Source organism: Enhydra lutris, unplaced genomic scaffold (assembly GCF_002288905.1).
Source record: "Enhydra lutris kenyoni isolate GAN:26980312 unplaced genomic scaffold, ASM228890v2 scaffoldscaffold12, whole genome shotgun sequence".
In the NCBI taxonomy this organism is placed as follows: domain Eukaryota; kingdom Metazoa; phylum Chordata; class Mammalia; order Carnivora; family Mustelidae; genus Enhydra; species Enhydra lutris.
The window spans coordinates 4,457,894-4,484,603 of record NW_019154096.1 but is presented as its reverse complement, the minus strand read 5'-3'; the positions used below and the strand labels follow the sequence as shown (position 1 = coordinate 4,484,603).

The 26,710-nt window shown below is 39.7% G+C and overlaps 1 protein-coding gene across 1 annotated transcript; it reads left to right on the top strand.

The window, feature by feature from the left end:
* Positions 1 to 2,879: 2,879 nt before the first annotated feature.
* LOC111144928 (zinc finger protein 37A-like) lies at positions 2,880 to 26,220 on the top strand. The gene is made up of 5 exons (XM_022499537.1): positions 2,880 to 2,916; positions 5,079 to 5,136; positions 10,194 to 10,320; positions 10,587 to 10,679; positions 22,603 to 26,220. The coding sequence occupies exons 2-5, from the start codon at positions 5,122 to 5,124 to the stop codon at positions 24,054 to 24,056; spliced, it is 1,689 nt and encodes a 562-aa protein (XP_022355245.1). The 5' UTR covers positions 2,880 to 2,916; positions 5,079 to 5,121; the 3' UTR covers positions 24,057 to 26,220.
* Positions 26,221 to 26,710: the final 490 nt, after the last annotated feature.

Below are 26,710 nucleotides of genomic sequence, written 5' to 3'. Positions count from 1 at the left end.
AGGTCATTAGAATCTCTGTGCTCACAGTTTTTATGGGGGCTGGTTATGTATGTCCCTCTGCCTGACACATACTAAAATTCCAGATTCTCAGAAGGAAAGTAGGTGTTCAGCATAAACCATATAGTTTGTACAAAGAAATTTAGGTGCACGGTAAGCCACTTTTTAAAAAAAAGATTTTATTTGTTTATTTGACAAGGTAGAGAGAGGGAGAGCATAAGGAGGGACAGCAGCAGGCAGAGGGAGAGGGAGAAGCAGGCCCCCCGCTGATCAGGGAGCCTGATGCAGGACTCGATCCCAGGACCCTGAGATCATGACCTGAGCCGAAGGCAGTCACCTAACCAATTGCACCTCCCAGGCGCCCACATGTAAGCCACTTTTATCAGGTAGACTTGTAGGAACACGTGAGAAGTCCAAGTTCTCAAGTCTTTTCAAAACCCAAGTTCCCAGGTACTAGCCATGGGCAAACCTTATAAGCAGGCCTTCTAAGGACAGCCGTTTCCATCCACTTAAATGATAATATGACTTCAACACATTTTTAGTTTGCAAGTTTGCAATGCTTTCAATGATTCAGCCTTTTTGTGGTTATGAATTCTGACGTAATGCAGTTATGAGATTATTGTTTCAATTTTTGAAGTACTTGGTATTATCTGTTTTTATCTGCATATATTTGAATCCTAAAATGCCAAAATGCAAGTGTAAATCATGCGATGGATTTTCTAAAAGGTGGACATTGATTAAGCAAGGAAAAATTTCCTTTGAAGGTTTCTGTCCAGGATGCAAAGATAGCAGTCAGGTATAAACCAGCATATACTAATAGTTTAACCTAAGAGTTGTATTATTTCCTCAACTAGTTCTATAGAAAGTGACAAAATAAATTTACTATTACAAGGAATTCAGATTGAGATACAGTAATTTTAGCAGAAGTTGTAAGCACCCTGTATGCTGTACATCATCAACAGTCTCTCAGCTTAGATAGACTGTTTGAATGTACTGCTGACAGAAGTGTTTTCTGATTCTGAAGTTGCAATCAGAATTTCAGGTGCCAGGATGAAATTAACAACAAAAATAATAGTTCCACTTATGATTACAGAGATTATCGAGGATCAAATGGTGCCACGTTTTTACAGCATCGCCATGGATTCAAGTAATTACAATATAGAAAATAAATATTTTCTCTTTGCTTCTGTGCTGCTTTTGGTGGAGCTATAATAATTCCTATATATACCTATACTAATACAGATTTTGGTGGATGTTTGCATAAAGGTGCAGACATGTTTATTCCAAGTTGAAACAAAGCACGAATGATTCTATGGAAGATGTGGACTGTAGGCTGTCATATGCCTCTATGCATGATACTTGCTGTTCAAATAGCTTTTGATATTCTCTCTATACACGTTGAAGTAATTGAATTTATGCTGTGTTTGAGTTGAGTGACTAAGAGAGTTATGTGATTTTTGTTGACATCCAGTATTCTTCACTTCTCTTGCATTCAGGAACCCACTGGCTCTCTTTAACAAACACAGTTAAGAGAGTTCTGTTTATTTAAAGTACTGAAATCATATTTCAATTCTCAAGAAAATGTCCCAGTATTCTTGTTGACTATTTTTTCTTGTTGTCTTTTTAAATAATCCATTGAGTGAAACTAATTTGCTTATCTCTTGTTTATAGTTTTCAGTATCTTCTTAGCAACAGGATTATGGAAACTGAAAGAAAAGCAAAAAGTATTATTAAATATTCCAGTTTTCAGTGGAACCTGAAAGCATCAAATGAAGAATTGATGAAATCTTCGTGTCAAGCTTGTTCTTAAAAGGGAAAACAATGCTTATAAATAGGAAAATAAATTGACTTGTGGATAATCATCATTGTACTTGCCATGACTGTCTTTTGAAATGAGTTTCATCTCTTGCAGAATTTGATTTTTTTTTTTTTTTTTACATAAATGTTACTAAGTGCTTTTCCAGCATGGGAACAAGTGAATTATCACGTGTAGTTTTAAAGAGGAAGGGAAAAATTATCAAAGATAAAAAAAAGTTCTCTTGTCAGTGGACATTTTTTAAAAGTCATTAATCAAGAGAGCCAATGTAATTTTGAAGAATGGAAAAGGCAAATTATGCCATGAAAGACGGTATTATGTATTTCTGCAATCAGATTTTGAAGAGCAATTCCCAGTGTTAACTTCATGCCACACATAATGCTAAATCGGGTGTGTTTTCTCATCAGTGAACGTCCAGAAGGACGAAACGAAATGCGAGAGACATGGATACTGTTTAAGATACGTTACAATGTAAACGGAACACAGACTGTCTCTGGAAGAAATTCTGCAAGTGCATTCTGCAAAACAAGGAACTGCTAGGAGAGCCCATCTATCAGAGAAAAAAACTAATGAATAGGTATGTATTTAGATACTTAAAAAATTTCCGGTAAAGAACGAATAAAAATAGGGGCGCCTGGGTGGCTCAGTGGGTTGAAGCCTCTGCCTTCCGCTGGGGTCATGGTCCTAGGGTCCTGGGATCGGGCCCTGCATCGGGTTCTCTGCTCAGCAGGGAGCCGGCTTCCCCTCCTCTCTCTCTGCCTGCCTCTCTGCCTAGGCACTTGTGATCTGTCAAATAAATAAAATCTTAAAAAATAAAGAAATAAAAATAAAAATAAAACTGTATTACCAGTAGGTCCCCTGCTTATACCTTATTTGCTAAATCAAGCAGTTCTACCCAACATCCCCCAAGTCTGAAGGCCGTATTCCAGCGAGGCGGCGCAGGTATTCGGGAAACTTGGTCTGCGCCGTGTGGCTGGACGCGGGAGTCGCTTCTGGCCTTCTGCGCATGTGCGCTGCGCCCCTCCCGTCTAGTTCGCGTCGGCGGCCGCGGCCTCGCGAGAAGACCGTCCCGGATGCTTCCGCGCCTGGGAGCGCGGCCGCAGGTGGGGAATGCGTGGCCGGTGAGCCCCGGGGGCTTGGGTGTGGGTGAACCTTTAAACGGGGGGTTCCCCGCGGAGGGGCCGGTGACGGAGGAAGAGGCTTTGGTGCCTGAGCTCGGGGTGAGTCCTGCTCCGTCTTCATGCATCGAATGAGAACAAGCACGTCCCAGCGCTTGTTACCGAGCGAAGCTTGGTATTTTCTTCTCCGACGTGAGGGCTCGGCCGAGGCCTCGGTAAGACCGGCGGAAAACCGGCCTCGGGGCGCTAGTCGCCGGGCGCTTCTCTTTTGGGGGGGAACGCTGTTCTTCTCCACTCACGGTTCCTCTTCGTCTTCCAGTTCACCTGTGGTCAGTGTAGCGTCCCCATGGCAACCGCGTGCCGGGCCCGGGAAGTGATTAGAGCGAGCCCCAGGTGGCGTAGAAGAACCTGCCTCATCCTCTGCCCGCATCAGACCTGGGCGTGAGGCAGACCCAACAGCAAACAGCTGCAGGAGACCCGACCTTGTTTCTGGAGAACCTGTGAGCCTGGCACTTGAGTGGAGGCATCCGGGCCTCGCTCACCCGCTGCACCCTTCCCCGTTCCCTCAGTAGCAGCACTTGGCGTTTACGGAAGGTCCAGCTTGTGATTGAGGGAGACGGGAAGGTCCAAGAGCTTTAGATCTTGGATGGGGATTCCAACTGGCTATGCCCGGTTTTCCCGGAACAAGGCAGCTCTTGTGAGGGAGAAGGAGGGTTCCAGGAGCAGGGACCCCACCTAAGACGCCAGTCAGTTGGTCCCAGACCTCAGTAGAGATCCAGAGTGAAGGGGAAGGGACAAAGACTTGCTCAGCCCGAAGCAGTTTGGGTCCTGCTGCCAGAACCACGTTCATAGCCAGATTCTGGCAAACTGGGTGATGGTGGACGTATTTGGCCAGCTTTCAGGAGGGATGTCAGCTGTGGCTGGGAGAGGAGGGTAGGGTAACAGGAACCGAAGGCTGCTTGTTGGAGAGCTGTGGGGCATCATGTGGAAGGAAGGGCTTAGCAGCCACAGAGGAGCAAACTGCCGCCTCCATCCCTTCATCTTTCCTCCGCTCCCAGATTCTCAGCGGCTGGCTCACTACAGCACAGCCAGCGCCATCCCTCTGTCCTGATCTGATAGAATCTGAGATGGAACTGCAGGAAAGGTCTTTAAGGCTTACCTATTTGTGCTCTGGTTAAAGATGGGACTGGGATAGGGTGGGAAGGAAATGGGTCTTCTTTCATTTACCTGCTCCTACTCACGCATTTTGTTATGGGAGAAATAAGAGTAGACATTGAATCACTTGATGGCCCAGGCAGCTGTTTTCTGCTTTGACAACAGATAAGTCAGAACCAGTTTGTTGTTTTTAATCAAAAGATAATGTTTGAGGGGCTCCTGGGTGGCTCAGCGGGTTAAGCCTCTGCCTTCGGCTCAGGTCATGATCCCAGGGTCCTGGGATCGAGCCCCTTGTCGGGCTCTCTGCTCAGCAGGGAACCTGCTTCCCTTCCTCTCTCTGCCTGCCTCTCTGCCTACTTGTGATCTCTTTCTGTCAAATAAATAAATAAATAAATCTTTAAAAAGAAATAATGTTTGAGAGCCTGAAACAGTTAAAGCAAACTCCTTTCCCCCCCACTTTGGAAAATACCAGCCCTTAAAACCCCACCCTTTTTTTCAGAAACTAGTAGGATTCTCTGGTTTATAATGACCATTATAACTTGAAATATTTTCGCTCAGCATCGGTTTTAATGAAAGCATTATGTTCCATTCCTTGACTTTTCCTAATTTGTTTATTTAGTGTACTGTGTTGTTTACATTTTTCTGTTTTTAGAGCATACATTGTTAGTAAATCAGGAGAAAACAAAAAATTTTTTAAAGATTTTATTTTTAAGTAATTTCTACACCCAACATGGGGCTCTAACCTACAACCCCAAGATCAAGAGTTGGTTGCCCCACCAGTTGAGCCAGCCAGATGACCTGAAAACAAATGTTTTTGTGTTTAAAAACTAGTGTGTCCAAGCACTATGGAACTGTGCATGGGCTGTTCCCTCCCTTCCTGTCCTCCTTCTTGTCCTTTCTCAAGGCATCTCCGCTTCAGGGGTGTTTTGCCCGCAGCTGTGTGGAGTTTTTCAGGCTGACGGCATCTGTCATGTTGGTTCTTTCCTTCTCAGGTGTACCCTCACGGTTATCCACACTCTTCAGGGCCAGCAGAAGATGATCACATCCCAGGTGAGCTGTTCACTTGTTCACAGTTTTGCCTAACAGTGATTGTTATATGTAAGGTTTATAAAATGTCTGTACCTTCATATGAAATAGTAGAAATGAAATAGTGGAAATCAGGGAAAATGCAGAGCACAGGTCAACAGATCACAGTACATGGGCCAAATACAGCCTGCTGCTTATTTTTCTGTGGCCCACAAACTATGAACTTTTAGGTGGTTGAGAAACAAATCAAGAGTAGTAGTTTGTGATGGGAAATTGTATGAAATTCAGATTTCAGGGTCTATATAAAGTTTTATTGGGACCCAGCCATGCTCATTCATTTGTGGTTGTGGCTGGTTTCCTATTATAGGGGTAGAGCTGAGTGGTTGTGACAGAGACTGTGTAGCTTGGCAAGCCTGAAATATTGATTACGTGGCCATTTGCCAGAACTGTTTGCAGTTTGCTGACCTCTACTACAGTAGGGCAAAGAGGCCTTGTAGATAAATGATCGCATCTTGTGATCTTACTGAGTTTTGAAACCAGAACGTAAGAAAGTTTTTTGATAAGCTTCATTTGGTGGCATTATGTACCTTCCAGTGACAGTCCTGCAATGATAAAAAGAAGTGGTGGGTATAGAGTAATTCTTGTCCAGTTCAGAGGAAAAGTTGAATTGCACATGAATTGTGCCAGCATTAGGGCTCATGGCTGTCAAAGGAGCAAGTTTGGGCAGACCACAGTGATCCAGGGTAATCAGTAGGATGAGATAGGCTTTGTGACAGTCCTGGGGATTGGGCAGTATCTAAATTTTTGCAGTCTGGTGAGTGACTCTCCTCTTTCAATTGTGGTAGAATACACGACACAAAATTCACACTTGAACCTTTTTAAATTGTAGAACTCAGTTGCACTTAACACACTCACCACGTTGTGCAACTGTAACCACCCTCTCCTTCCAGAATAGTTTCATCACACCAAAAGGAAACCTTATACCTTTAATGAGCAGTGCCATAATTAATGAGCAAATTACTCCCCCGTCTCCCCAGCCTCTAGCAACCACTAATCTGCTTTCTGCTTATGGATTTGTCTATTCTGGATATCCCATATAAATGGAATAATACAATATGAAATCTGTAATGTGTGGCTTCTCTCACTTAATGTTTTGATACCCATCCATGTCGTAGCATGTACTGCTACTTTTTTTTAATGGCTGAATGATACTCCACTGATGTGTAGTCCACCTTTTGTGTATCCATCAGTTGGTGGGCATTTGGAGTGATTCCATGTTTGGGTATTGAGAACAGTGCTGCTATGAACATTCATGTACAAGTTTTTGTTTGGAAGACCTATTTCACTTCTTTTCTGGAAGTAAAATTGATGGGTCATTCTGTATTTATTGTGAAACCACCAAACTCTTCTACAGCAAGATCCCTTGCAAGTCCATATGAATTTTAGGTTAACCTTTGTATTTCTGCAAAGAAAAGGCTATTGAGATTTTAGTAAGGATTGCATTGAATCTGTGCATCATTTGGGGGAATATTGTCATTTTAACAGTATTAGGTTTTACAGTCCGTGAACGTGAGGTGTTTTTCCATTTACTTAGGTCGTCTTCAGTTTCTTTCAGCAGTGTTTTGTAGTTTTTCAGTGTGCAAAGCTTACGCATCCTTGCTTAAATTTATTCTTAAGTATTCTTTTAGATGCTATTATAATGAAACCGTTTTCTTAATTCAACTCTAATTTCTCTTTCAACTTAGTTGAAAGCAAGTAAGTGAAAACTGCTTGATTCGAAAAGGAGATGTTATCCATTCTCACTCACCATCCATTTCTTCCTTTAATGTCTTGGGGGTTTTTGGGTTTTGGGTTTTGGGGGTGTTGCACCTTAGTAAGATTTTCCATATTCTTCGTGAGCATAATTATTTGGTAAGGAATATATAACTAGACATTTTGGGCCTAATATGAAATGCTCTGTCCTTTATATTGAGAATTTAATCTGTTCTCATTTTGTTGTGGTTACTGATCCATGCTTTTAGCTCCTTCATCTTTCATTGTAATTTTATTCTCCACACTTTGTTCTTATGTTTTTTTTTTTTTTAAAGACTTTATTTGACAGAGAGAGATCACAAGTGGTCAGAGAGGCAAGCAGAGAGAGAGAGGAGGAAGCAGGCTCCCTGCAGAGCAGAGAGCCCGATGTGGGACTCGATCCCAGGACCCCGAGATCATGACCTGAGCCGAAGGCAGAGGCTCAACCCACTGAGCCACCCAGGTGCCCCTGTTCTTATGTCTTTAAAAAAGTTTGCTGAGGTGAAATTCACATACAAAAGTAACTCTTTTAAAGTGACCAAATGAGTTCAGTGGCACTTAGTACATTCAGAGTGTTATGCAACCACTACCTTAATTGAGTTTCAGAATATTCCCATCATTCTAAATAAAGCCTGTTACTCATTAAGGAGTTTCTCCCCATTCTCTTATTCATCCAGTCCCTGGCAGCGAGCTGTTTGTGTTCTGTCTCTATGGACTGATCTGTTCTGAGTATTTCCTATAAATGGAGTCATTCAGTTTATGGGCATTTGTGTCTAGCTTCCTTCACTTAGCATGTTGTCAAGGTTCATCCATGTTGTAGTACTTATCAGTACATTTTCGCTTTTTTTTCTTATTTATTGTGGTAAAATACAATATAATATAAAATTTACCATCTTAAACATTTTAAAGTGTATGCTTCAGTGGTGTTAAGTGTATTCACATTCTTGTGCTTCTGTCACTCCATTCATCCCCATAGTCTTTCATCTTGTAAAACTAAAATTCTGTACCTATTAAACAATTACTCCCCTCTGGGAACTCCTATGATACTTCCTGATTCTGTAATTCTGACTACCCTAAGTACCTCATATAAGTGGAATCCTGTAGTATTTGTCCTTGTGTGACTGCCTTATTTGACTTAGCATGAATCTTGAAGATTCATCCATGTTGTAGCATACTGCAGACTTTTTTCCATTTTTAAGGCTGAGTGATATCCCATTGTATGTATATATACATTTTGCTTATCCATTCATCTGTCCATGGACACTTGAGTTGTTCCGTGTTTTAGCTATTATGAATAACAATGCTGCTATGAAAATGAGTGTACAGACATCTTTTTGAGACCTTCTTTTGGATTTGTTCTTTTTCAAGATTGTTGTGGATATTCAGGTTTCTTTAGATTCTGTATGAATTTTAGTATGAAATATTTTTTTAAGATTTTATTTATTGATTTGACAGAGATCACAAGTAGGCGGAGAGGCAGGCAGAGAGAGAAAGGGGGAAGCAGGCTTTCCACCGAGCAGAGAGCCTGATGCAGGGCTTGATCCCAGGACCCTCGGATCATGACCCGAGCCAAAGGCAGAGGCTTTAACCCACTGAGTCACCCAGGCACCCTAGGATGAATATTTTTCATTTATGCAAAAAATATTATTGGAATTTTGCGAGAGATTTCATTGAATCTGTTGATTGCCTTGAGTAATATTGACATCTTAACAATAAGTTTCCTAATCCATGCACATGGGATGTGTTTCCATTTATTTATGTCGTCTTTAATGTCTTTTAGCACTGTTTTATAGTTTTCATTGTGCAAATCTTTTACATCTTTGATTACATTAATTCCTAAAATTTCTTTTGATGCTTTTGTAAATGGATGGGATTGGGAGGGAGACAAACCATAAGTGACTCTTAATCTCACAAAACAAACTGAGGGTTGATGGGGGGAGGAGGTTGGGAGGGGGGGTGGGATTATGGACATTGGGGAGGGTATGTGCTATGGTGAGTGCTGTGAAGTGTGTAAACCTGGCGATTCACAGACCTGTACCCCTGGGGATAAAAATATACGTTTATAAAAAATAAAATTAAAAAAAAATGAGTTGATGAGTTCTTTATATATTTTGAATATCATTCCCTTATTAGATACATTACTTGGAAATATTTTCTCCTATTCAGTAAGTTGCCTTTCCATTTTGTTGATGATTTTTCTTTGGTGTATAAAAATTTTAGTTATGATGTAGTCCCATTTATTTACTCTTTCTTTTGTTGCTTTTCCTTTTGGTGTCAAATCTAAAATCATTGTCTAGACCTGTGTCAAGGAGCTTACCACCTGTGTTTTTTCTAGAGTTTCATGTTTCCATATTTTCCTGTTTCTTTGTATGCCTTGTGATTTTTTTGATTGACCACTGGGCATTTGACTCTAATAATGTGGTAACTCTGGAAATCAGATTCTTCCCATTCTGCAATGTTTGCCATATTTTCTTACTGATTTTGTTTATTTTCATTTATCTTTTGATTGTTGTAGGCTGTCTCTGTGCCAAGGATCTGCCTGATGTGTAAACTTAACTTCTTCTTAGTGTTTTCTGAGCCTGTCCTTGGGTATGCACCCTCACTTTCTGATTCTCCTAGTATTTGCAGTTGCTTTTTAATGTCTTGGTCTTCAGTGTCTGGTTCCTAAAGGGGGAAAGGCAAAGAAAGAAGGAGGAGAAAATGAAAAGGGGAAAACACAAACTGAAGGGGACTTGCAGCAACTGGGGAAATGCACTAAGTGGCTGTGTGCCTCTTTGCACCCGTGTGATCAGAGGCAATGTTCCTCAGGGCACGAGAACTTGCACAGAACCCCTTTATGAATCGTGTCTTTGTTGCATGTGTTTATGGTGTGGATCCTTTAAGTCCTATGGTAGCTATGTTTTCGTATGTTTCCTTATGAGAATAACTTCTTTAAGACCAGGAAGAGTATTTTATTAAACTTGGAATTCTCAGAGACTAGGGCAGTTACAGGTACATGTGGGCACTCAGATTTTTTTGTATTAAATAACAAAGTAATTCACCAATGGTATTTCTATTATGATCTTTTTTTTTTTTAAACTCACAAAGCATAACACAAAAGAAGCTCTATAGTAGAGGTCCTTAGTAACATTTTCTGGCCAGTTTTCAACAGTGAAAAATGGTAAGAATTGGTCTTTGCAGTCAAATGCTCTACCACTGAGCTATACCTCCAAGAATTGGTCTTTGAACTTCTTTTTTTCCTATCACTTGATTTTGACCACTTCAGACTGAGCAGAAATGTGCTTTTCCAGGGATCATTGTCATTCAGGGATGTGACTGTGGGCTTCACTCAGGAGGAGTGGCAGCACCTGGACCCTGCTCAGAGGACCCTGTACAGGGATGTGATGCTGGAGAACTATAGCCACCTTGTCTCAGTGGGTAGGTAGTGTTTGTTTCTCACGTAGACCCCCAGTATGTGTGTCTTTTTTATTTACAGAAACTTGCAGAGTTTTTGGAATATAATATTTAGTTTTGAAATTTGGAGGTCAAGGATGACCTTTTAATTATCCGAAGGGATTTTTCTTTTCCCTCATAACAGGGATTAATTTTTTTTATTGTATGGTCTTTGAGTTATAATGTCCTCCGCCTTCAGAGGCCCTGAAACTCATCCAGTTTGTCCCAAGTCAGACACTTCTCATTCACAGGGTATTCCATCCCTAAACCAGAAGTGATCCTCAAGTTGGAGCAAGGAGAGGAGCCGTGGATATTAGAAGAGTTCCTGAGCCAGAATGACCCAGGTGAGTGAGTATGTATGAGCCAGATGGAGTTTAGGAGGAAATTAGATCACAGAGCCTTAGTTCAGAGCTTTAAGGCCATTGAAATGGTCTTTAAGAATCACTTTTTAGAGGCTCTGGACCTTTGAAAGTAGCATGTTGATGTGACTCAAATATTCAGTGTCACTCAATCATCCAGTATCTCCCAGTGTCACTTTTATACACAATGTTATCTTTGTTTTCCTCCTTAGGAATAAATTATATAGAGTTAAATACACAGATCTTAAGTATACACATGTACTATAAATATGTGTGTATATGCAATATACGTATACACACACTGTGTGTGTGTGTGTGTGTGTGTGTGTGTATATAGTATCTGCCTGCTTTGATTCAGTATTATGTCTATGAAAAATATTCACATTGTGTTTATTATTAGTTTATTGCTTTATATTGCTGTGTAGCATTCCACTGTTACTATCACAGAGTTTATGTCTTTATTATGTTATTGAAACATATTTAAGATACATATTTGAAACATATTTGTTTTGAAACATACTTGTTTTGAGTTTGAGGTTTTTGAAAAACATTTATAAAAATTATTGTGTGTGTCCTTCTGAGGAGGATGTAAACTCTGTTAGATGTGTGACCAGAAATGGACTTGCTGGGTAGAGTGATCACGTACTTAGCTTTACAACACCTTTTAGCGTAAATAATTTTCCGAAGAGGTTGTACTAAATTATATTGTCACTAGCAATGTATGAGAGCTTTAATTGCCATTTATTGTTGTGAGCACTTGGTATTGTCAGTCTAATTTAGCCATTTTAGTCATTTTGTTGTGTTATCTCATTAGGCTTTAATTCCCATTTCTCTGATGACTCATGTTGAGCATCTTTTCATATGTTTGTTGGCTATTTGGATCTTCTTTAGCAAAGGTAACCGTTCAGGTCTTTTGCCTATATTTTATTGGACCATTAGTCTTTTTCTATTGAATTATAGAAGTTTTAAAATAGATTCCAAATATGAATCTTTGAATTATAGAAGTTTTAAAATAGATTCCAAATATGAATCTTTGGCAAATGTATGTATTGACAGTACCTTTTCTCAATTATATAAGCCTTGTCTTACCATTTTCTTGATGACTTCTGATGACAGTTAAAAAGACTGTCCTTTCTCCTGCTGAATCATGGTTTTATCTTTGTCATTTATCAGGTTAACATATATTTGTGATTTTGTTTCTGGGCTTTCTGTTTTGCTCTATTGGCTGTCTTTTTTTTTTTTTTTTTAATTTGAGAGAGAGACAGAGTGAGAGAGCATGAGAGGGGAGGTCAGAGGGAGAAGCAGACTCCCCATGGAGCTGGGAGCCTGATGTGGGACTTGATCCCAGGAGTCCGGGATCATGACCTGAGTTGAAGGCAGTTGCTTAACCAACGGAGCCACCCAGGTGCCCCTATTGGCTGTCTTATAAAGGTTCCATTTATCCGTCTTCTTGACAGTACCATTATCTTTTATCTTTATAATTTAATTATAAGTCATGACATCTGGCAGTGTTAGCCTTGTAGCTTTGCTGTTTTCTTCAGGGTTGCTTGGCTATAGTATGAATACAGAATGTTGCCAAGAATATCTTTAATCTACAAAATATATTAAAATAATTTCTATGTTTCCAGATATTATGGACAGTGCTATGGTGCTGTGAACTTTTACATTTTCATATAAATTTTAGAATCAGCTTGTCAGTTTCCACAAATACACACACACACACACACACACACACACACACCCCCATACCCCTATACCTCCTCTTTTAGGGCTTTTATTGGGGTTGCAGTGATCATTTTGGAGAGAATTGGCATCTAATTCTAGTGTATAGAAAAATTGGTATTCGCACACTGGCTTTGTATCCTGCAGTTGTGCTAAGTTTACTTATTCTGATAGTTATTTTATAGTTTTTAAAAAATTTTTTAGGTCAATAATTGTGTTGTCTATGCATAAAGACAAGTTTACTTCTTCCTAATTTTGTACTGGCTAAGAATGCCAGTAGCATGTTGTATAGAAGTGGTGAAGATGAACATCTTTGTCTTGTTTTTGAATTCAGGAAGAAACTATTGAGTATTTTAAAATTAATTTTGATTTTAACTGAAGGATTTCTATAAATGTGCCTTATCATTTTTAGGAAGTTCTCTTCTATTCCTAGTTTGCTAAGGGGGTTTTTGTTTTTAAAGATTTATTTATCCTAGAGAGAGAGAGAGAGAGCACGTGCATGGTGGGGATGCTTAACTTACTGTGCCACTGAAGTGCTCCCCCTTATTGTTTTTTTTTTTTTTTTTTGAATCATGAATGAGTATATTGTCAAAAGTTTTCTCTGCATATATTGAGATAATCATGATTTTTCATATTTATCCTGTTAATATGGTGAGTAATCTTGATTAATTTTCCAACATTAAGCCAACCTGATATGTCTGAAATACATTCTCCGTCATAATGTATTTTGCTCTCATAATCTCTGAATTTGGCTTTTTACTAGTTTATGTAGGATTTTTCTGTGTGTGTGTGTGTGTGTGTGTTCGTAAGACCTATTATCCTGTAATTAGCCTTTGTTGTAATGTTTTCAGGTTTGGAGTTGAAGACTGTTCTAATTTTGGGGGCACCTGGTTGGCTCAGTCATTAGGTGTCTGCCTTCAGCTCAGGTCATGATCCCAGGGTCTTGGGATCGAGCCCCGCATTGGGCTCTGTGCTCAGCGGGAAGCCTGCTTCTTCCTCCCCCACCATCTCTGCTTATGTTCCCTCTCTTACTGTGCCTCTCTCTGTCAAATACATAAATAAATAAAATATTTAAAAGAAAGAAAGATTGTACTATCTCCATAAGATGAGTTGAGCAGCATTTCACACTTTTCTATTCTGTGGATGATATTATGTGAGATTATGTTATTCTTTAATGTTTGGAAGATTTCACCTGTGAAGTTTCTGGGGTCTGAGGTTATCTTTTGGTGGAGATTTTAAATTTCAGACTGTTAAATTTTTAGTATTTATCTTTGTTAATTTTACCATAAGTACAACACATGAGATTTTTGGAACAGAGCAGATGAATTAGTATTTACTTAAAACTAAGTAACAACTTTGTGGTTCCAGTGTACCTCAGTTCCTTACTCTTGGAGCAATGAGATAGAAAGCAGGTGTTCTACACATATATACAAAATTGGTATTTTGGGTGAAAAATACTGATAAAATGAATCTGGGTGTTTCTATAGAAGAGAGAGTTAGTTGTCCCCCTACCATTTTAAAAGGAGGGAGGAAAACCTTGGAAAGGATCCTGAGTTCACACTTTACCCTTTGGACTATGAGTAAATTTCTTCGGAGGAGAGAGAAGACCAGTGTCTCCAGCCTTATACCCACGATGTCACCAGGACTCCTGGTTTCGGTACCCCCACTGAAATGTGAGTCTCTCTGGAGTCTGTCCCTATCTAATTAGTCATAAATTACTTTCCAAGCCTCATTATTTTACCTTAAGCTCCAAGTTTTATTTAAATTTGCTTAAAAAGTCCTAGCTTTGCAGAAACATAAAATTTATTTTCCCTACAGTCCCACACAACCACTCATTTTATTTCCGATTTCTGGCCAGTTTTTCTGTGTACATGCCACTCCTCAGTCATTGTGGTTTAGTCTTTAACCACCAAGATGTGTCTTAGAAAGCTAGATGCTCTTCAGGTATTTCCGTTTGCCTTTTTACCTGGCCCAGGGCGCCAAACCAGGGCCAGCAGTTTGTCTTAGCATTTTGCCCAGACTTTGCCGTGGCTTACAAGGAAGAAGTCTGTGACATATTTTGTTACCCATAGAGCTCTGGCCAGCCAGTTGAAGCTGACTTGAATGCCTTCCAGGCCGAGGCAGGGTCATGAAGTGTTGCAGCTCAAGACAGAAACAGATTCTGAACCACTTTCTAATAACCGTAGTATAGGTCAGCCTGCTCCCAGAGGGCATGTCCGAGGTCTGTTGCACTACTGGGTATTTCCTCAAATACTTGAAAGCTTCTGATCATCACCCCTGGTTGCAGATCACACTTAGATTGCAAATTAGTGGCTGATTTTCACACATGCACACACAAAAGCACAATCCCAGAGGGTACACCTGGAAAGAAAGATCTTTCAGTTGTTAGGAGTACCCCCCCACCCTGCCTCAAACCTGGCCCCTAGCATGACTTCTCACTGTATGGTGAGCTTTGGAATCCCCACCCCCACCAGTCCAAATCTTTGATTTTGTCATCTCTTCAGAGGGACTGCCTTAAGTCAGTCAGTTCCAAACAGTCCTGCTTGCCCATGATCCATTCCAACCGCCCCAGTTCTCTAAGGTGTGCATGACACCTCAAGGTGTTCCGCAGGGAAAAGGTAGGGACTGTTGTCTTCTGTCTTTTGATCAGAGCATCAAGCACGCATGAGAGAAGCAGCTGCCAGTTTGAATGCCTGGGATCTACTACAGTTTGTAGTTGGGCGAAGCAGGATGGATGGCAGTTAGGGAGAGCAGCAGAGGCATTTCTCCTCTGGGAGAGCTCCAAGGATAGGTTGGAAGGACGAAGATGAGCAACAACTCTGTCCCCATGTTGTTATAAAGGTTCACTTTCTCAGGTGTCAGAGTTTTTGCTTTACTTCCATTGTTAAAAATCTGTGTATCTTTTTTTTTTTTTTTTTTTAAGATTTCATTTATTTGATAGAGAGACACCCATAGAGGGAACACAAGCAGGGGGAGTAGGAGAGGGGGAAGCATGCTTCCTGCAGAGCAGGGAACCCGACCTGAGCCGAAGGTAGATGCTTAACAACTGAGCCACCCAGGTGCCCCAAAATCTGTGTATCTTATCGGTAACTGTAACTTCATGTTTTTCCAGTCATCTCTACTCTCCACCAGAACTTTCATCTCGAGGGTCTGAGTGCAAGGGAGACCAAAGCCCTTTAAAAGAAAAACATTTTTACACAGTTTAAACAGAACTAATTCTAATCCTTGAAACTGTTCTTTGGCCATCCTCTTGGCCTGGAGTTGCTGACAGGAGAAAGAGATATGTCATGTCCGGGGGAGTGTTCAGGGTGAGATCTTGAATTTTCAGAATTTTCAAAATAAGTGCATATACTACCACCGCTCCCACACATGCATCCCCTTTTTCCTAATCACACCCAGTAAATAGACTTGAGACCATCCCTTTTTGAGGATAGCTGCATTTAATAGTCTGCTTTGCTAAAGTGTGAGTGCCAGGAAGGAGGTGGCACAGATAAACTCATTCTTGCTCATTCTTGGAAAGTCGACAGTGGTGAGATATCCTCTAGAGGAAGTTAAAATTGAGTTTTGATTCACTGCCCCACCACCTTGTACCTTCCACAGGAATCCTGAGGTCAGAATACAGTCTGCTTCTGTGGTCTGGGTTGTGTGCAGGTCCTTGCATCAGAGCTAGCCCTCTCCCATGGTAATGACCTGGATGGTTCTGCCAGGATCCATGGTGTTTCCATAGCTCACAGCACCACAGGGCTGGCTTCCAGCATCATCATAGTCACAGCATTCTGCCACTGAACAGGTTGACCTCATCTGCTTGGCAGAGCTGAGGGTTACAGCAGAGCAGGCAGCTAGGAAAAACCTCTGTGACTCCAGGCTTTGGAGAGCTACCAGCAAAGCCTTTCTTGCAGGTTTTGTTATAAAAAGTCTTTTTCACCTTGCCTGTGGTAGATTCCAAGTTGATCTACCCAAAAAATGGGTTCGGCAGGCTAGGGACCCATCATCAGTCTCCAGTGGATTAAGCATCAGATTTTAACAAGAGCTCATTAGCAAGCTCAAAATGACTTTTCCAAAAGACAGCTTCCAAAGTCTCTTTTTGGACAATGCCTCCCTAGTCATGTTCTCTCCTTTCCACACTCCCTCTCTTAGGCAAAATCCTCAGTCATGAAGCCTTGCTCTATCTCCAGTATTGTAAGTTTCTAGACAGGGACACTAAATCCTCACCCATAGGGGCGCCTGGGTGGCTCAGGTCATGATCTCAGGGTCCTGGGATTGAGCCCTGCATCTGGCTCCCTGCTCAGAGGGGAGCCTGCTTCTCCCTCTTCCTCTGCCATTCCCCCTGCTTGTGCGTGTGTGCTCTCTCTTTCTCTCAAACAAATAAAATCTTTAAAAAAATTCCTCACCTTCTTTCCTCGATGGGGATGATTGTCTTTAGGACTTACGCCATATTCTCTTCTACCACGTATTTGGGTGTAGTAGCCACAAAACAATACAATGCTGTTTTAAAAAATTCCTCCCCCTCCCCCCCGCCCTTAGTGCATATTTTGCAGCAACTCCTAACAGCTAATTTAGCATTGGCAGGTTCATAGTCACAGCTGTGTGGACCCCGGCTGGGGCAGAGCTGAGGCTGCAGGCCTGCCATGGGCATTTCTTTTAGGTTCCCCCACACCTTCAGAATTTCTTCTGTGACCCATGGGCTGTTGAGAAGCGAGTTGCTTCTAAAATCATTTTTTCTAGTTATCCTTCAGTTCTTGAGTTCTAACTTAATACAGAGAATTTCAGTTTCTTGAAATAATTTCAGTTGCTTGAAATTTGTCAATACTGTCTGTTTTCATAAATGTTCCGTGCACACTTGAGAAGGAGGTATAGTCGGTAATTGTTTTGTATAATGTTCTGTACTGGTATTTTTTCAGGTCTTCTGTATTCTGATTGTCTTTTGTCTGCTGTCCTGTCAGATACTAAGAAAGGTGTTTTAAAATCTCCAACTGTGATATTTCTTGAGGCTATATTAATTCAGCAAATGGAAATTTAGGATTGTTACATCCCGTTTTTTTTTTTGTTTTTGTTTTTGTTTTTGTTTTATATCCCATTTTTTAATGGACTCTTCAACCATTATGCAGTGCCTGTCTCCATACATGCAGTAATACTTTTGCCTTTAAGGCTGATTTTGGTATTAGCGTTGTTATAGCAGCATTCTTTTGAGTTTTCATGGTATGTTCTTTTCTATTCTTTACTGTCAGCCTTACTGTGCTCTTACATTTAAAGTGTGTCTCTTATAAACTGAAAGCAGTAGTTGTTTGCGAAATCTAGCATGACATTTAAAATTTCTTATTTAGATTAGTTAGTCCATTTATGTTTACTGGTATAATTGGACTTAAGCCTGCAGTCTTGCTATTTCTTTTCTTTATGTACCATGTCTTCTTCTTTTATTCCTCATTTCACAACTCCTTTTGGATTTTTAAAAAATTATACTCTTTTGCCTCTATTAGTTTTTAGTTATATATTCTTTCAGAAAATTTTTAGTCTTTCAGAGGTTAAACTATGTGTAACAGTATGTAAGTGTGGACACCAGCAGTGTGAAGATGTTCAAAGTCATGGGAACTATATGAGATCTTCTTGCTTGTGAGTATAAATAAAGGAGAGAGATGGTCTTATGGCTGAATCCTGGGGCCCCACAAGGTTTAGGGGTTTAGAAGTGATGAAGATGAGGGGGACTGAGTGGTGAGGACAGTTGGAAGAATCTGTGAGGATGGACTAAAGTTGAGAGAATATGATATTCTGGAGGCCAAGAGAAGAATGTATTTCAAGGAGAAGTAAATGGACCTCAGGTCTGAAGATGGAAACATAAAGTTGGCATTTTAACCTTGACTTCTCAGGAAAGGAATACAAGAACAACTAACAGATGCAAATCAAACCCCACTTTTGAAAGAACGAGAAGAAAGTTAAATGACACAACAAGGGGAAGGGTTGCCAAAGCAGTGAAATACCAGCTGGAGGTGTGTGCCAAGCTGCAGATTTCAGAGCTGCTACTTCCGAAAGTGGAACCTCACATTGTCAAACCTGATCTCTTAGAACAGCAGGAAAGACTTTCATGGTGGTGGTAGATCTCTGTACTGACTTGCTTTCTGAGGAGCAGAAGGATGGGGTAGAAGGAGGACTCGCAGGCACAGACTGTGTTGGAAAGCTGCAGTCAGTCCATCTGTGAAGTAGTAGAAAATGAAAAAGACTTTATACTTGAAAAAACTAAAAAGACTTCTCTCAGCTGAAGAATAGTTAAGATTGAGGATAGGATGCAGTGCCCTTGTTAAGAAATATTCTTGCCAGTTTGGAATACGGTTCTCTGTTCACCCCATGGGAAAGCCTGGATCAGGAAAAACTCACCTCCTTTAGTGCTCAGGAATTAAAATAATAATAATAATAACAGCTGTCACAAGATATATTTGAAGTTATTATAGGAAACAGGAGAAGACAGGATAAGCAAGTGGTAATTCACCTGAAAAATGTCATGTAATGCCTAAATATTGTCACTAGTTTTTAAATTAACTAGTTTATAAATTAACAATGAAATAATGGCTTTGGGTATGCAAGAACATAAAATAGGCAAATAAGACATTCTTAAAGGGATAAAACGTTCTAAAAGAGATAAGACCGCAAGAAGTTGTATTATGAGCCATGTTACATCACAGGAAATAACTGGAAAAAAAAGAAAATCACTGCAGTAATCAAAACACAATTTGAAAAAACAGAGGTAGAAAAGATAATGTTGAAAGTACAGTAGGAAATATGGAGGTTATAAACGAGAAACCGAAACAACAAAGGGTATGGAAACAGTACATAACAGCAAGTAATGGCTTCTTGTTTTCATTACATATGTTTTATAATTTTTATCCCAAATTTCCTTTACTAAGACAAGCTCATTGAATACTTTAGCTCACTTCTCCTTCCATGTCTGTCCATCAAGAAGTTAATTCCTGGTCATATAATTAGGCACTAGTATTTTACGAGACTTCTCTAACCCCCAGGATTTTGCTCTTCCAAAGAGAAAGATCTTGGTTTCACTCTTTAATAATCCAGAATTACACATTATTAACGGTTTTGCTTGATCATGCGCCACATAGAGCCAGATTTTCATAATAATTCAGAAGGTCATCACCACAAACTCTTTGTAAACATACATGCCAGTTCATCAAGCATTAGATTCTGAGTTGTCAGGTATACATTGACATAGAGACTGAAAAATCATGTCTTGTTATCATTCTTGTTTCATCTTCCTCATACACACACATCAAGTGTTAGGAGGAGCAGGACACTTTTGATGGGGTTTATATATATTTCTTAATAACATTTAAATATGTATTTTCATAACAAAACTAACAATATCATGAATATTAAATTTATTCTATACATGCTTTTTAAAAATCTTTCATTAGCATTTTACCATTTTTGCTGGTTTTTACAGAAATGTATTTTTTTAAAGTACAGACATTAAACCACTAAATCTTTCGGTATGATGCCTAAAAACTTGTATTTGGTAAGGCTCTCCCGTTAATTCTGATAAAAACCATTTGTTAAACACGATTGACTTAATATCTATTCAGAGTGTTGGAAGAAAATCATAGGTGGAGTTATGGTTGCCAGAAACATAGTTGAGTAAAAATCAGAGCTGCATTGAATATTTAAAAATTCAGTGATGGGGCACCTGGGTGGCTCAGTGGATTAAGGCCTCTGCCTTCGGCTCAGGTCATGGTCCCAGGGTCCTGGGATCGAGCCCCACATCGGGCTCTCTGCTCTGCAGGGAGCCTGCTTCCTCCTCTCTCTCTCTGCCTGCCTCTCTGCCTACTTGTGATCTCTGTCTGTCAAATAAATAAATAAAATCTTTAAAAAAAGTAAATAAAAATTCAGTGTTTAACAAAGACATTGTTATAGCAGCGTAGCTCATGTTCATGTTAAAGTAAATTATACAAACAGACTTTTTAACTTTTTATTTTAATCACCTGGTGCTGGGTGCCTGGGTGGCTCAGTGGATTGGGCCTCTGCCTTCAGCTCAGGTCATGAACTTAGGGTCCTGGGATCAAGCCCCGAATCAGGCTCTCTGCTCAGCAGGAAGCCTGCTTCCCCCTCTCTCTGCCTGCCTCTCTGCCTACTTGTGATCTCTCTCTCTGTGTCAAATAAATAAATAATAAAAAAAATCTTAAAAAAAAATCACCTGGTGCTTATCACAAGTGTGCTACTTAATCCCCATTATCTATTTCATCCATCCCCCCCAGTTTCCCTCTAGTAACCATCTTGTTTGTTCTCTATAGTCTGTTTCTTGATTTCTCTCTCTCTCTCTCTCTTTTTTTTTTTTTTTTGCCTTTGCTTATTTGTTTTGCTTTTTGAATTCCACATGTGAGTGAAATCATAGGATATTTGTCTTTGGCTGGCTGGCTTAATTCACTTAGCATTATATTCTCTGGCTCCATCCGTGTCATTGCAAATGGCAAGATTTCATTTTTATGGCTGAGTAATACTGCATTGTGTATGTGTGTATACACCACATATTTATCCATTTGTCAATTGATGGACACTTGGGCTGCCATCATAATTTGACTAGTGTAAATGGTGTTCTTATAAACATAAGAGTACATGTATCTCTTGAATTAGTGTGCTTGTATTCGTAGGGTAAATACTCAGTGGTGCAATTGTGGGGTCATAGGGTAGTTCTATTTTTAACTTTTTGAGGACCCTCCATATTGTTTTCCACAGTGGCTACACTAGTTCGCATCCCCACCAACAATACATGAGGGTTCCTTTTTCTCCACATCCTTGCAACATCTGTTGTTTCCTGTGTTTTTTATATTAGCCAATCAGACTGTTGTGAGGTGATCTCTCATTGTGGTTTTGATTTGCAGTTCCCTGATGATGTGATGAGTATCTTTTCATGTGTCTGTTGACCATTTATCTATGTGTTTTCTTTGGAGAAATGTTTGTCCATGTTACAGGTCGGTCTTTCTTTCTTTCTTTCTTTCATTCTTAGCAAATGAAGCTGAAAGTGTTGGGTAGATTTGGGAAGGAACTTTTTAAAAACATTGGACTGTAAGCTCTAACAGAATGAAACAACTTGAGTATAAGATTATGGAAGAGAATGAACAAATTATGGGGACAAACAGCTGGGCTTATAAGAATAAAAAACATTCATTCTAGATTTGTAAATTCATGGCTTGGTTCTAATCTGAATACAGGTTAATATGTTTGCTTCAGTGTGATACCTTTAAAAAAATATTGTCAGTTCTTAGGTTATTGGACTCAGTAGTATTAGTATTGACATTCTATAGAATTGTATGATACATCATTACAAATATAGTATTATAGGTAACAGAGGAGTAAAGACAGGTATACATAACCAAAAAATATTAATGTACAGGTAAATGAAAGTTTCAGGATCAGGTTTAGAATTGTAGGCTTTCATGTTATGCAGAGATATAAAAGCATAACATACATACATACATACATACATACATACATATACATGGAGGATTGAAGGCTAATGTTAAATCAAATGAGATTTGGGGGCACCTGGGTGGCTCAGTGGGTTAAAGCCTCTGCCTTTGGCTCAGGTCATGATCCTAGGGTCCTGGGATCAAGCCCTGCATCGGGCTCTTTGCTCGGCAGGGAGCCTGCTTCCCCCTCTCTCTCTGCCTGCCTCTCTGCCTACTCGTGTTTGTCAAATAAATAAATAAAATCTTAAAAAAAGAAAAATCAAATGAGATTTGGTTGGGGGAAAGCCAGAAGACACTGGAAGAGGGTCTGATGGTCAGAAGTCCACTCTTGAACAACTCTGATGGAATAATGGGAAAAATACCATAATCAAAAGAGCTGTAAATCTGATCCTATGGCAAGGATGGCTTGACCACTCATTATTTTTGCTGTGTTGTGTGTTTTTATTCCTAGTGCATCAGAGCTAGAAACAGAATTAAAGATATTAGAGATTGGGTTATAGTACTGTTCCCTTTTGAATTAGAGTTCTTAGAAGTTTGATTTGTTGCTAGTGTGCAGAATGGAAAAGAGAGATGAGACTGGAAGTATGTATACTGTTGTCATAATCAAGAAATGAGGCAATAATGAACTAAGCTTGTCTACTCCCCAAAACCTAACTAATTCTGTTTCTCCTACATATCCTTGTCAACTAATCTTCCTTGTCACTCTATTTATATTTCAGAATTAATTAATAACAGTAGAAACTATTCAAGAAAGAAGTTCAGTGGGTTTAACAGAGGTAGAAATTGGCTCCATAATAATAAGTATGAAAGAATTCATTCTGAAGAGATACCTTACGAATATAATAAGAATGGGAATGGCCTCCATCTTAACGAAGACTTTGTTCACTATCAGAAAATTCAAATTTTGGAGCAGCCTTTTGAATATAGTGAATGTAGGAAAGCTTTCCATGAGAATGCACTCTTTGTTGTACAAAAGAAAGCTTACACAGGAAAGAATACCTGTGAGTACACTGAATATGGGAAGATCTTTGGTGATATGTCATCTCTCATTGCTCATCAGAGAACACATCCAAGAGAGAATCATTGTGAATTCAATAAATGTGGAGAAAATTTCTTTGAGGAATCCATTCTCTATGACCATCAGAGTGTTCAGCCTTTCAGCCAGAAGTCAAACCTCATTCCAATTCAGAGAACCCACTCAATTGACAATATACTTGAATATAATGAATGTGGAACGTTTTTCAGTGAAAAGTTAGTTTTTGGTGTACAGCAGAGAACACATACAGGAGAAAAACTTTATGAATGTCATGAATGTGGAAAAACCTTCAACCAAAAGTCAGCCCACACAAGGCATCAGAGAACACACACAGGGGAAAAATCTTGTGAATGTCCTGAATGTGGGAAAACTTTCTACAAGAATTCAGACCTCATTAAACACCAGAGAATTCACACAGGGGAGAAACCTTTTGAATGTCAGGAATGTGGGAAATCCTTCAGTGAAAAGTCTACTCTTACTCAACATCGGAGAACACACACAGGGGAGAAACCATATGAATGTCGTGAATGTGGGAAAGCCTTCTCATTTAAGTCTGTCCTTACTGTACATCAAAAAACACACACAGGGGAGAAGCCCTATGAGTGTTATGAATGTAGGAAGGCCTTTCTCAGAAAATCAGACCTCATTAAACATCAAAGAACTCACACAGGGGAAAAACCTTACGAATGTAATGAATGTGGAAAATCCTTCTCTGAGAAGTCAACTCTTACCAAGCATCTGAGAACTCACACAGGTGAGAAACCTTATGAATGTATTGAATGTGGAAAATTTTTTTGCTACTACTCGGGTTTCACAGAACATCAGAGAAGACACACAGGGGAGAAACCTTTTGGGTGTACTGAATGTGGGAAAAATTTCCGTCAGAAGTCAGCCCTAATTGTTCATCAGAGGACTCACATAAGACAGAAACCTTATGAATGTAATGAATGTGGAAAATCATTCTGTGTAAAGTCAAAACTCATTGCACATCATAGAACACACACAGGGGAAAAACCCTATCAATGTAATGTTTGTAGAAAATCATTCTATGTGAAGTCTAAACTTACTGTACATCAACGAACACATTTGGGGAGGAACCCTATAAATGTAATAAATGAGGGAAGTTACTCTGGGTGAAGTTAAGAGTTTATAGAAAAAGAACACAAAAGGGGAGAAAAATCCATTGATATAATCATTTTTGAGAACATCTTTGGTCTAAAGTCAGTTCTCACAATATAGCAGAGAACTTACAGAGGGGAGGGAATGAATGATATGAAGCTATAGAATATAGAAAACTTTTGTGTTGGAATTTGAACCGTACATTATATCAGAAAACTCAGTGGAGAAGACCTATTGGTGAATCAATATAGGGAACCTTTTGCCCAAAGCCACCTCACTGAACATCAAAGAAAACACATAAGTTAGAAACCTCTATCAGCATTCATAAGGTAGAGAAGATTTTACTCCACAGGCTTTAGAAAATGCACAAATTGTAGGACACTATAGGGAAGCATTTTCTATGAGGTGATATTTTGTTAGACTTGTGTGACATTCTTGATGTAGCATCTGGTGGATGTTGGAAGTTACTAGAGAAAACGTATTAACTATGTGAAAGTTTTAAGTTAAAATCTACGCTTATACATCAGATTTTGAATTGAAGGGTTTCTAGCAATTTAGGAAATGTGGAAAACATTTTCATTTAGAAATAGCATTTTATTTTTGTTAAGATACACTTTGGCCCATTGCCAGGTCTGTTCCCCTGTTTAAGGTATTAGATGTGACACTGGGTGTGGTGCATAAACAATGAATTCTGGTACACTGAAAAGAAATTAAAAAAAAAAAACAAAAAACAAAAGGTATTAGATGTGAAAACACACCACACTGGGACCAGCAGTTGTAAGCACATCAGAGGTTTACTGCTCAGGCATATGCAGGATGAGAGAAGATTTTTAGCAAGAGGATTCATCAAAAGGACCTTCTGATGTGCAGGTAAAAGAGAGAGAGATTCTGGATCTCGTGATACACGTAGGAGGAGCTTGCTAGCAGGATGTTTTAGTAATTCTGGGGCAGACTGATTTTGAGTGGCTCATTCTGGAAGAGTGAATCAAAGGGGAAAGGTGAGTTGCTGTGCAGGCAGCTTAGTGACTGTAGAAGTGCGTGTGGAGCATAGGTGGTTTCTGCCCTGGCAGGTGTCATCCTGTTGTGAGTGACTTATGGTACCCAACTGGATTTCTTCCTGTACTTAACACTTTTCATATGTGATGTAACAGTTTCAACAAAGCGAAACATTTATATGTGAAAGTACATTCTTAAATATAGAGCTTTAAGAAAGCACAAGTAGATAATATTCCTGGGTAGGTTATAGGAGCTTGTAGCAGATCAGTGTACTAACTGAGAACAACTAGAAAAATTTCACAAAAAGCATCTATTTGAATGCAGCCTATTGCTGCAGAAGCAAAGAGGACTAGCAGTAAAATTCAGGAGAGGAGTGAATCGCAGAGAGCACATGGGCAAATGCAGCTGTTTCACCTGGGAGCATTTGCCAATTCTGGCCACACGGAGGAACCTGAGTACTGAGCGTGGCTCAGGTAAAGGCTGAAACTGTAGGAGGACGAAGACCAGAAGCCCGCGGTACTTTGGGCAGTCAAGGCTGGAGTGAAAAATTCTTAAACATTAGAGATCAGACACATAACCAGTTTTCCAAGAAATTTTTAGAAGACTGACTCAGCACAGGGCAGGAGCCTGAAAAGTGAAGCTGAAAGTACATTTTTTTTTTTTCAGTACTGAGAAAATATGATTAGAATTTGGGAATTGCCTGTAGGATGGGCCCTTACTGAGCATAGCATGTGATCAGTAAAAGCAAGGTTATACCAAAGGTAGATTGTACCTTATTGCAACTGCAAATGATACCTGGTATTTAAAAAAAAAAAGAACAAAACAAAGAAAAAGCAAAACCTGCCCAGAAAGAAAACTCTCAGAACAGATGGCCTCACTGCAGTTATTCCAAATATTTAAGAAGGAGAGAATACCAAGATTTTATGAACTTTTCCAGAGAAAGGAAGATGGAACTTTACTAATTCATTCTGAGAGCTGAGTACAACCTTGATACCAAAACCTGTAATAGACATTTCAGGAAAGTAAATTACCAGTATTTTATGAATTAAAGTGCATAATCCTAAATTTTAAAAAAATCCAGTCATATCCATGGACCTAGTAATGTTTATTAGAGGAGTCAAGGATTTCATATTTAAAACGAAATCAGTTTGGGGGACACCTGGGTGGCTCAGTTGGTTAAGCAGCTGCCTTCGGCTCAGGTCATGATCCCAGCGTCCTGGGATCGAGTCCCACATCGGGCTCCTTGCTCATCAGGGAGCCTGCTTCCCCCTCTGCCTCTGCCTGCCATTCTGTCTGCCTGTGCTTGCTCTCTCTCCCTCTCTCTCTCTGACAAATAAATAAAATCTTTAAAAAAAAAAAAATGAAATCAGTTTGGCCAGTTCTTCCTCTCACATTCTCCTTTCTCCCTTGTGATTTCTATATTTCTTTCCTGCCTTCCTTTCCTAGAATGGAAGTCAGAACAGGCGTGCTGTGGGGGATGAGAAAGGTATTGTGGTGAGGTATCCACTTGCATCAGAGCATTGAGGGCAGCTGGAAAAGATGATCAGCATGGCTGAAATATTTAACATTGAGCAAATAAGAAAATGTGTTGAGGATGATGGGAGACAGATTGGAGAAGGCTTTCATAAAAATGGAGAAGGGGAAAGTTGGAAAACAGCAGAGTGTTGGATTGGAAT

Coding starts and splice junctions, on each gene's coding strand:
- LOC111144928 (XM_022499537.1), top strand. Junction 10,321..10,586: donor TAGCCACCTTGTCTCAGTGG/GTAGGTAGTGTT, acceptor TCTCATTCACAG/GGTATTCCATCCCTAAACCA. Junction 10,680..22,602: donor CCTGAGCCAGAATGACCCAG/GTGAGTGAGTAT, acceptor TTTATATTTCAG/AATTAATTAATAACAGTAGA.